This window comes from Anarhichas minor, unplaced genomic scaffold (genome assembly GCF_050575085.1).
Source record: "Anarhichas minor isolate MPS153535 unplaced genomic scaffold, ASM5057508v1 ptg000012l, whole genome shotgun sequence".
Lineage (NCBI taxonomy): Eukaryota > Metazoa > Chordata > Actinopteri > Perciformes > Anarhichadidae > Anarhichas > Anarhichas minor.
The window spans coordinates 9,295,483-9,307,858 of record NW_027466458.1 but is presented as its reverse complement, the minus strand read 5'-3'; the positions used below and the strand labels follow the sequence as shown (position 1 = coordinate 9,307,858).

The 12,376-nt window shown below is 41.7% G+C and overlaps 1 protein-coding gene across 1 annotated transcript; it reads left to right on the top strand.

The window, feature by feature from the left end:
- Positions 1 to 1,988: 1,988 nt before the first annotated feature.
- On the top strand, positions 1,989 to 6,482 carry LOC142948570 (uncharacterized). The gene is made up of 5 exons (XM_076090685.1): positions 1,989 to 2,172; positions 2,790 to 3,057; positions 3,157 to 3,299; positions 3,418 to 3,517; positions 5,034 to 6,482. The coding sequence occupies exons 1-5, from the start codon at positions 2,086 to 2,088 to the stop codon at positions 6,236 to 6,238; spliced, it is 1,803 nt and encodes a 600-aa protein (XP_075946800.1). The 5' UTR covers positions 1,989 to 2,085; the 3' UTR covers positions 6,239 to 6,482.
- The last annotated feature ends 5,894 nt before the right edge of the window (positions 6,483 to 12,376 follow it).

Here is a 12,376-nt window from a genome sequence, read left to right as displayed (position 1 = left end):
GATGAAATGCGTCTTTATTTGTACACATTTATTGCTGCATATTTTGGTTAAGTAAAGTTTAAAAAGGGCAGAGTAACATTGTCCTCGTGATTACATTTCAAATTCAAAATAAAATTTAAAAAAAGTCTGTCTGTTAATGTTTTCTTTAAGATTAAATAGGTTTTTAACGGAGCGGTGTGTAGGATTTAGTGGCATCTAGTAGTGAGTTTGCAGATTGAAACTGAATGCCCCTCTGCTCACCCCTCCCTAACGTGAAAGGCTCTCTAGAGCCGGTGTTTGCTTTGTCCGTGCTGGGCTACTGTAGAAACATGGCGGACTCCAGAGAAGAGAAGCCGCTCCTTATATCGATATGAATGACTCATTCGAAGCTAACGCAAACGATTCTTCATTTTAGGGGATTATAAACTAATGAATTTTATTATATCGTATTATATTCCATGTCTGCCAATTAATCTTTCTAAATCATATACACTGTTCCTTTCATCAATGAACTCACTTGAAAACGTTATTTTTTTCTTGAAACAAACTTTGATTTGACATGCAACTCACTTTCGTGGTGATTTTTGTCATTTTTTAAGCAACTTTTCTTTGTTATAGACCCTGTTACTGCAGATGAGTGTGTTAGTTGAGACACAGCAGTGTAGCAAAATCAAGAGTTTGGAAGATAAGGGAAATCTAAAATATGAGTGACATTTCAGTGGTTTCTCTTATTCAGTAGAGGGTTAATCAGAAACCCCCCTTTTGCTAGAAGATTGGACGGTGGTTGAGTAGAGAGAATGCAGTTTAGATGGTCGTCAACGGTCTAGCAGGTGTCAGAGAGGTATCTTCATATCTGCCCTCATCTCAGAAAACCACTAAACATAAAAGTGGTGGTGGATGTTTAAAAACATTCATCAGAGCAACTTGTGTGTGTTGCCTAATCCAAAAAAGGTTCTGGATTTGAACCTCTATAGCTGGGGTCTATCAGTGCGCAGTTACATGTTTCTCCCATGGTTGTATGGTGTTTAATTTTTACAAATATGTAAAATGTATTTTCTTATTTGTGTTATGGTCTCATAACGAGTTGGTCCCCAGTCACCGTGTTGTGACTTTATACTAAATGGTTTCCTAAATAGTTTGCGTGTGTCAAAACATAACTTTTGCTATTTGGCCAAGAACATTGAATAAAAAGTAATAAAAAACTCTCAGGCTTCTGCCTAAATGTCATAAATGGGAAGATAAATGAGTCTGATTATAGGCTTATTTCACAGCAGCCATTTTGACGTAACAGGGACATAATTAATGTCAATGACTGCACCTGTTTACCCTGCAACTACATGTCAAAATGCCTGCTGTGAAAAGTACAACGTGAACATTTCCACATAACCTAATATCAAAATGTAGAGGCCCAGTTTTTGATGTGGAAGTATGAAATACATATAGTATCAAAAACCTTTATGGAAATGAATGAAATAATCTTTGATCTCCATATCAATCATAGGCATGATATATCTTAAATTTGGTTAAACATTTGTAATGTCACTTTTCTTTGCCTCCTTTCGATGAAGCATTTTAAGAGAGCCTGGTGAGATACATAAGACGCATTCCTATCTTAAACAATGAGTTTAAAATGGACTGCTCGTTTTCACTTTATTAAAACGTGTTTTGTCATTCACAGACTTGAGGTACGTATGGCAACAACATTGGGACCAGGAGACGAGGGAGAGACACCTACATTCAATTCAGAGTAAAGTGAGCAGTGTGAGATACAGGGGAGGAAACAGGAGAGAAGAGGTCACAATATCAAGATAAAGAATAGGGCACACTACACATGATAGGGAAGCATCCAACCGGTCTCTGTGAGCACTGCCAGGCACCAGAGACTGTACAACACGTTATCACCTCATGTATCAGACACAACTCAGAAAGGAGGGGCATGCTGGGAGAAATGCAAAGACTAGGGATGAGAGGAAGAGAGCTGAATAATATAATAGAGTGGGGATCTAGTAATCTGGGAAGAAGGTGCTTTACAAACTTTCTGCGAGCAACGGGTCTGATGGGGAAAGTTGAGTAGCTGGCAACATAGGAACTGACTGAAACCGGAAGATGGCAGTAATGCAACAAAAAGGATGCAAGCTGCCGTTAAACACCACAGAAGAAGAAGAAGAAGAAGAAGAAGAAGACAGACTTCAGGTAAGGCCACCGTACTGCGTTGTGTACGACGTCACGAGCAAAAACAAGGAGGACCACAAGCGATTGTTGGAAAGCTAACTGGGTTGAATGCTTATGGACATGCATTTTCTTAGCTAAACAGCGGTCACTCGCGGAATCCATAAACACACGTGTAAATAGATCAACACGCGAGGCTCGACTATGGTTTCCATAACTTGTTGTTGTGTAATGTCACGGTTTTTTGACGTGTTTACGCCGTTAACGTTGGCTAGCATACGAATGCTACCGTTAAGCTAAGGAGCCCCATTAGCTTGCTCGGTGAAAATCTGAATTTACATGAAGGCTGTTCGTATCTGTAAATAGCTCGTTGGGCATCGCTAGTCCAGCCTTTTAACGTGTATAACTGAATGAATATATGTTTATTGTTCATCCGCGTTGCCTGGAATACCCACACCAAGACGTGGATGTAAAGCAATGGTGTTACGTTACAGCGTAAACAACCTGTGGTAGCTTTTTCCGAGAGCAAATATTATATAGGAATCTATTTTTCCTCACAAACACGCGGAATTCCGTTATAAGACACGAGACCCTGACGGTCAATCATGTCGGACCTGGACACCCTCATTGTAACTTTCCAGACCCAGCTGTCGGATGTAATGGAGACCGTAGTAAAGACAGCCATGTACGAGGTCACCAGGCTGGTGGAGGACGGCTTCTTGGAGCAGATGCAGCGCAGGAACCAGGAGGTGGAGTCCCTGAGGATGCAGCTGCGATGGGCTGAGACCAAGTTAAGTGACCAAGGGGGGAAAGAGGGACGGAAAGCTGGGAGGTGTGTCGACTGTTCAAAGGATGATGTGGAACTGTCCAGTGATACTGAAGAAGAAAGGCCCACAGGACAGCAAGATGGTAAGAACAACCAGAAAGATATTAACACACACACACACACACACACACACACACACACACTGCGGTATGTTTTGCTACTTTAGTACCTCTGTTTCCCAGACATGTTTGGGGGCTGTGGTGTGAAAGAAGAAGGCGACTCTGTTGAAAGGTGGTCAATACGCTGCACACAGGAAGTCATTCCAGAGTCGACACAGGCAGAAGACAGTCCTACGTCCACGTTCAGTCCTGCCAGGAAGTCACCGGTGGGTTCACAGGACTCTTTCATTGCAGAATAAGTCAGTGATGTTTGATCAGTATTGTTCCTAGAGTCGTACAAATAACTGAAACCATATTCTCTGATATCTTCTCTGTGCTGTTCAGACGACAGAAGATGATGATGTGTTGCCAGCGCTGGATGTGAAGGATGAAGATGCCTATAAGCCATCTTGTTTTTCTGTGCATTGGAGCGGTCCTCTTGATGGTGAGTATTGTGCTGTCTCCATTGTTTGCTTTGCATATTAAGTTTGAACATTTTAATAAATAAGAAACTTAATATCTTACACATTTGATATGACTACTATCAGCACTACTACAACAACTATTACTATTAGAATAAATCATAATGGGACTTAGCAAGTATTAAAATGATTGACCAAATAAGAAAATAAAAAGAACAATGATTAAGGAGGTGTTATTACAAATGATGAATCAAATAAAATAGTATTTTCTTACTGCAGTGAAGCTCCATGACTGACACTCGTACCACTTCACATAACTACTGTATCACACTTCATTTGAAATATTTACTATTCAAAAAGCGCAGAATTGAGCCACATTTGGCATTTTTTTCAATGATGTCATTGGTGCAAAAGAAAAGTGGTGTGTGGATCTGTCATTCCTCCAACAGTAGAGGTTCCACTGTAGCTGGCAGAGCTCAGCATTAACCTCACTGTGGCTTGTGAATAGCTTAATATTGTCTCATGTAGACAGTTTCTCCAACGTATGTCACACAAAGGTGTCTTTACTGAGAGTACCTTTGTGTAAATATAATATATATATAATGAGTGTACCCATCCTCTTACACGTACTTACTTAAATTCAGGGTACAGTAAGAAACATGAATAATAATAATTATAAACACATTAAACATGTTAATAAGCGTGTTACACTTTTTTCACCATCTTTGTGTTTGGGATTTTTTTTGGGCCTAAAATCATGGATGACAGAGAAGTCCTGCTGAGCACAACGTCTCTAAAACGATATAAAATCAAGAGCGCATGGCATCAATGCTTCTTCAACTACTTAGCACAGCCGTTGCTAGCTAGCAGTGGTTTGTTTGCAATCTGGCATACCGGGACAAATCCTGGGGGGCCGACGCCCCGATGTGCTGGTAGACCCTCAAAGATTCCATCAAGTTTTTACCGGTCATGCGGTCCTTCCTGTGTGCCATGAGAGCCTGCAGCATGCGTGTTCCAGTAGAACGTGTGCTTCCTTCAGAGGCTCCACTGTGGACGACTCCTTCACTACTCTTCATGGGTTTAATTTCACAGCTCCCGCAAAATGACTCGTTTCAATATTAGAATTGAATCCGTTTGGTCCGATAACATCTGAAGAGCCGTATGATTCTATTGTTTTATCCCCATTCAAGTAAACATGGGACTAAACCTGAGGTTAGCCGGTTTGTGCGCATGATCTGTCCATGAAGCATTCCTGCAGCAGTGAGATGGGCCTTCAGGGGACATGCCACCAGCATTTCAGAGCAGTATTGCTTATTGTTTCATGATTGTGTTACTTCATTTTATTTATTTCATTTTGTTTTGGCTTACCTGGAGGGAAGAAACTATTTCAGTGAATGAAGTATTATGTTTTCAGGCTCTGCACCTGATTGAGCTCAACATGTTAGCTGTGGCAGCAACCAACCTGCAGTCTGGCAGACCAGTTGATAAAACAATGCAGTTGAAGACATTAATATAACTATGATTTTATTCATTTTCTAGGTGTAGCGGAAGCTGAATCCCACAGCGCTACTGAGAGGACAGAGGCACAACCAAGCCAGCCTCAAGAGAACAGTGAGACACTATTGAGGGATGTTATCAAGCAAGACCCGCAGATCTCTGCTGCATACGTCTTTCCTGAAGAGCAGGAGGAAATGCACATGGCCACAGATCCATCTTTACTGATGGACAGTGGGTGGGCTGGCATGACTGTCACAACAGCTGGTTTACTGCAGAATCACAGACTTGCAACAGAACAGGACTGTGATCCAGTCAAAGCTGAAGGTCCTCTGGAGCAAACCCAACACGAGCTGTCCAACTGTGTCACAGCACATGTTGATGTTCTGGTGACCTCAGATAGAGATCCGATCTCATCCTCAGCGTCCCCGAACTCAAGACTGCACTACAGTGATGCGTTGGGTGTGACTATCAAGCAGGAGGTTGTGGATTCGGATGTGTGTGTGGAGAGTGAGCCTAACAAAAAGAACATGACTAAGTCTAGAATGGCATCTTTCTCATGCTCAGTCAAACAGCACAGAGGGAGTTCAGAAGCACTTAAGCACAACCGCATCTCCCACAGAGCCACTGTGCAGGAGGTTATGAAGCTACATTCCAAAGTGGGTACAGGTTTCAGATTGCAAGCTGCTATACAGCACCTCCACAGACCCATGAAAAAGGCCCCTCACACACACCTGAACGCTGCTAACGCCGCACTGTCTATAGCTCACTCTCATGCTGCAAACTTAAACCCCCTCAACAGACCTGCATCCACATCTAAAGCGTCTCCTCCTCCTCCACTCTCAGTGCAGCGAGTTCACCTGGGCGACAAACAGGCCGCAGCACATAATCGAACTGGTGTCCCGTGGGTCAGCATCAAAACACACCCGTCTGCAAACTCCCTTTGCAGCAACCCCTTACCCCATCCGGACTCTCACCCTCACGCTGGCCCCAGGCACCTCCTGCGCTGCGGCCAGTGTGGGAAGTGCTTTCCCCACCCCAGCAACCTGAAGGCCCACTTGCAGACTCACACAGGCGAGCGGCCTTTCTGCTGCTCCCTCTGTGGTCGCAGCTTCACCAAGCTGAGCAACCTCAAGGCCCACCGACGGGTCCACACAGGAGAGAGACCGTACTGCTGCTTGGCCTGTGGCAAGCGCTTCACCCAGAAATGTAACCTGAAGCGCCACCAGAGAATCCACCTCGATGGATGATGATGGACAGCCAGTGATACAAGGACGAGTATGGTGTGTTTCCTTTAGATTAAGATGCTGCGGTGTTTCTGTTGCAATGTTCAAGATGATTTAAGACGAGTGATTGTACCAAGGTGTCCTGTGCATTCCATAAGGTTCATCTCGTGTCTTGTTGTCGTGTTATGAAAGGATGAAAGGCAGTGTGAGTCATGCAGAGATGGGTCAGTTGTCACTTGATCAATAAATATTTATTCTCTGAATTCAACACATGATTCTGCTTATTGTGCCTTTGAGCACAAGCACACTTCCTGTATACGGATCAGGGCCGTATTCATTAACCTGCTCTTCACTTTTACTCACGCTCACAAACATAAATGAAAGTTATTCATCGAATTACTTCTGTCTTGAAAATACTTCTATGAAATAAAACAGCTGAGCTGCAGAAGTCTCTAAACTTGGAGTAGAAGAGGTGAGCACGCGTTCCTAGACTTCTCCCATCGGCCCAGACCTACGATGAATAACATGTTCGTGGAACCGCAAGAGTTCACAAATGTGTCACTTTAGCCGAGTATTGCATTTAAAAGGACATTACACCACTTTTCAGTTTATTTGTTTTTCTTATTGTTTCCATTATTATTGATCCTCACCATGTGTTCACATGTTACCAGTGAGTTAGGTTCACATGTGCTGCGCGTAGTGGATCAAAAAAACAGTTTTTCTTAAAAGGCATGAATTCATATTGATTTCACAATCTCAACAAATATGATTATTTAATAGGCAAATCACATGACAAAAAAGCATCATTAAAAAAAGGAAACATTGACACTGATTGGCTCCTGCTCCAAGCATACATGTGCTCTTACACTTAACTTTAAGTCATCATAATAAATAACTACATTTTATTTATAGAGTGCTTTTCAGAGTTCTCAAGTAGAAAGTAGCTTGAACATGTGTCTTATACTTCACACTCAAGAACTGATTTGCTCATTAATTAGCTATTCAGTGGTAAATCCGAGCCGGTCATGTGACAAGAACATTCAACATTAAACAATTTTAAGACGTTTTTTTTTCCTCCAATTGAAAGTTATTTTCTTAAAACTTCAGTATGATTCTGTTAGAATTGCGTAAACTGACAGCAGGTGACGTCTGAATTTATATTCTGACTGATTGTTTTACAACAATAGTGTAGTGCCTCCATTGACCACGTGGTGTCAGCCTTTCACCTAACAGTGCAAATAGAACGAGAGCAGATATTGTCAGATGAAATCCGGCCTTTTATCTGGTTGCTAATGTATTATTTGGAATAGAGAATATAATTCCATTAGAGCAACAAGTCACAGCTCCTGCAGTCTGTAGACACTGTTTTAGTCTCTGTGCTCGTTACATATCTCATGTTCAGGATTCAGCTTGATGTGTTGTATCTGTAGTTGGAGTCGGAGCAGCACTGTGCAGGTGGTACAACAGATAACATCTTCAATGTGAGGACAAAGCTAGCAGAGGCTAAACTCTCTCAGAGAGAGAGAATGTGCATTAAAGCAGGTCTGTTCTAGATGATATCTTTTCTTTTTGATGTTTGAACCCAATAACGAAAAGTTATCTATGAAGAGCAATTGAGAAATGCCTATTTAGCTGAATGTGCAGTGAGAACCAGACGGGCTGTGGCAGCTTGTAGGTTCTCAGTATAGATATAAACACTCTCCTGTATGTTAGCCAACATGCACCTTGTGTCTGTGCTAAAACATGAGCTGCAGAATGTGTTGAGCTCATGTGAATCTGTGAGGTTTCTACTGAAGATGATTCATTACTTAAAAAAAACACACACACACACACACACACCCCTCAATTTGCTTTCATTTCCCATTCCTCCTCTTCTCCATAGCCTCCTCATTTGGTCATGAATCATGTTCTTTCTACGGAGGTCAGTGAGTCATACGCCTCACTCTGGCCGCTGTATTATGAGGAATAAGAGAGACTGATTCTGTGGATCTGTTTGTCGTAAAGCTACTTCAAGCTAAGCTGCTGTTAAAAAACAACATATGTTTCCATTGAAGCCCAAAAGCAGCTGAAATAGTACATGACAGGAGCAAAGGAGGAGGTCATGTGATGTTAGAAGAGATCTACATATGTCATGTGATGGATTGGTCAACTAAACATTGGATTTGATCACAACAGATACTGTTAGTCAACACAAGAAGCATGATCACAATCACTCCCTAACCTTAACTGCATGCTTATAATTGCAACCATGATGCCAGCGGCCCCCTACCTTTAATAAAGTAGTCCTTTAACCATAATGTTTCCCAAACCTTAACAAAGAGCTTATTTTAAGCCCAAGTAAGACCACCCAAGTCTTCATAAAGCTCCTGAAAGGCACATGTCTTCCTGCCGATAGTGCTGTGAGATGATAAAATGCTTCTTTGTCTGGTTCAAGAGGGCACGGACAAAAGTGTAGTCGTTTCATTCGGAAGTCTTATTGGAAAATACTTCGCATTTATTACAGCCATCACACAAGTGAACCGGGAACAGACAGCTGTGTGCTATAGAGATGTGCAATATTCTCATCCCAACCCATACCCTCTGCATATGGTGCACATGAACAACATCTTTCTGGTGTGATGTAACAACACTCACAAATATAAGATATGAAATGAAATAGAAATATGGGGTAAGAAATACTACTCCCCTGCTTTCACTAAAACAGTAAGACTCCCCTCCTCCCAGCAAAAATACAAATGATAACACGGTAATCATCTCTGTATAGTCCCCAAATGACCTAAATGCTGTACTTGTTAAGTCCTCCACAAGAAGCCAGAGTATTCCTTCACAATCAAGACTTATTCTGGCCTCAGGTCTCCTGCTGCTTTTTTAATATGTTTAAAATGTGACATGTGCAGCTCAGCACTGTTTTTATTCTCCTTTCATTCAGCGGCTGTTAACGTCCTCCTGAGTTCTGAGCTGGGAGAGACAAAGGAAAATGAGAAAAAGGGCGGAAAGGAAGTAGAGAGAAGGAGTCAGAGGATAATGGTACTTTCAATAAGAAGACAAGATAATTACAGTTGCTGGATAATTCCCATCTCACATTTATGATATCACATGGACTTGTCACCCCACACTTACATCTTATTTTTCAGATTTACAGGGCAATCAATAGTATGAGCGGTGCATGACTGGACTCAGAGAAGAACGTCTCTTCCTACTTGAATTGATAGCTATACTTTAAAAGAAAATTCTTCTTTTCTCTTCCATGTCAAATCATTACAATATTAAATTCAGTGCTTACGGGGTGAATGTGGAAGATTTATGCCCAATGTTGCAAGGCCTGTGTGCCTTATTCATAACACCTTCATATTTCATAAAAGCAGCTCAGAAGAAATTGAACTTTGATGTTTTCATTCTAACTTGTATTCCCATTTTTTTAAGCCAACTAAATCCATTAAGAGGGTTTAAATCCTTGAGCTTCACCTTCTCTCTCTGTGTAAGAAAACATTAGTGCTGCAAGCAAGTCGGCACTACCTCCTTTGTTTGTCGTGAGAAGAAAAGGAACCGTATCTAAAAGACATCTAGACAAAACCCAGAATGAGCTCCTCACTTAGCGCTTCTACTTCATCAGACCTTTCATGGAGACATATCTCAGCAGGATGTGGAGTCATGTTGAGACACACTTCAACATTGTTCTCAGAGAGCCAGCTGAGATTGGTGACAACACTTTATCAGTTTGACTTGAACGTGGATTAAGAAGTTGGCCAGTTGGTGTGATTGTAAGTCTACTATATTTTATAGGATTATTTGAATCGATTTGTTTCCCATCATCACTTTTTCTAATCCCACACAAAGTGGCTTCAATTTGGGGCATTGCAGTGTTTTGATTAAAAGAAACGGTGGGGGCCCCAGCAGGATACATCTGTCAGTATTATATTTACATTTGAATTATATAACTAAATAATATAACTAATTGTGAGGGACATTGGTACCAGCAGACAAAGACTTGATACTCAGAGAGGTTTCTAATAAAAGGTCTTCACTTGAAGGCAGTTTGGTAGACAGAGAACAGGCAGAAGTCTCAGTAAAATGATTGAGTGGTTCATTAACACCAGGAAATACACATGGAACTTGGTACACTCACTAAAACAACTAAAACAACCTGGCACGGACAAAGCTGAGCACACAGACTAAAAACACAATGGAAGGAGGTGGACAGCGAGGGACAGGTGAGATGATTCAGGGCGGGGCAGACAATCACACAGACAATCACACAGGCGGGAAACACACAAGGGCAGGAAGTGAAGTATAAAGGTGAGTTCACCAAAATAAAACAGGACATGATAACTGAAATCTGTAAAGAAGGAAACATCAATCTCCCTCTGATGAAGCTTTATTGTTGATGAGCTGCTATTATAACCCCAAGAAAACGCAGTTTCATCCTCTAAAATATTGTTGTTACACGTCTTCAATAAACAGTTTCTCATCTATTAACTCTTTGTATTACTACTCTTATGCTGCTATTCAGTTGGTTTTAAATATTTAATGCAAACTTATTTTTCTGACGTAACACCTTATCTTTGGTTCACGTTTTCTCTTCTTGATCTGCTTTGTTGCACTTAGCGCTGTTTCACCGAACCTCTCTTTAGGCCAAACAGCTTACGGTACATATTTTCTTAGATACATTTTCTTCAGAGTGATTTATTCATTTTCTTTCTTTAGAAGTATCCTCGTTTAAATAAGACATTCATTATTGTTAACTATCCCAGCAATACAAGGACGCTTTTGTGTATCCTCATGCACCTTGAACAAGAGATTACCTTGTTTGCAATGTCTTGAACCCTTCATTGATTCCCACTAAACCAACTGATCCTTTTAGCATTAGTGTTCTCTTCAAACCTTTGATAAATGCTGCTCAATAGGTTTCAAGAGGAAACTCTCAGCTAAAAGTATTTAGTGGCATTCAGGAGAACTGCTCGTGTAAAGATAAAGTACATTGTGAATATGTTCCCTTGACACAAATAAGCACTCCACTCTACACACAGTGAACAGGACCGAGAGCAGCCACTTGACATTGGAAGTTATTTATGAAGAATGAATTTATTTCTGTCTCTGCACACATGTGTGTTTGTGTGTGTGGAGAGAGAGAGAGAGAGCGAGAGAGAGAGAGAGAGAGAGAGAGAGAGAGAGAGAGAGAGAGAGAGCATATCAGTGGAGTTCACACTGTCTTTGTCAATGGACATGCACATCTTTCGTCACTGTGTGTGTGTGTGTGTGTAATAATAGCTGTGCTGGACTCTTCCCCTGCCAGTCTCACAGTTTGACGTTTGTTTGTCCTTCAGGTCTGGCAGAAGCTTCTGAAATCACAGAACCTGTCTTGCTGTGTGTGTAAGTGCACTCGCAGTGGACGCACAAAGTAACAGAAAAGCATCACCTTTAATCCTAAATATTCGTACTTGTCTCACATAATGACGACGAATATATTGTTTCAGTCATTTGAAATGCTTTGCATGTGTGATTTATGATACACTTCTCCCTGAAGTACTTCCTGGCATGGAGCAGAGCAGCACAGGGTCAGCCGGGTCCTTGTTAACGAAGCCTTAGGAATGAATGTGAAGGCTGCAGTGTTTGCTCTCAGTAGTAATCCCATTTCATTTTGTCCTTGAATATGTTTGACAATATAAAGTCAAATTTATGTTCAGACAATTGCATGAATGTATTATAAATCTGCATGGCTAGTCTGACGTATTATGGGGGCGTATTACAGAACAGCCTCCCCCCATGCTGCTACCTTGATGTGGTGGGGAGGCTTGCGTGCCTCAATGACCCTGTGAGCTATACCGACGGGGGCTTAGGTCCTTGGCAGGTTTAACCATGCCGGGCAGGTTACGGGTGAGGGGTCTGACAAAAGGCGACACCTGGTCCTCCAGGTTTGGGGGTTGGGCTCAGGGTTAACAGCTCTGTCCTGTAAAAAGAAGTATTGTTACGGAAACAGCAACAAAAGTATCAAAAGCAACTAGATGTGATGGGTTTCCAGGTGTATCAATTGATGCCAGCATGAATGCCAGTGGTCATAAGGAAGCCACTGACAGGAAGTTGGAAGTTCTTCATATCAAGCACAAGCTGATATTACAAGAACAGCCTTACATTGGACACCAGAAGGGAAAAGAAAAAGAGGCC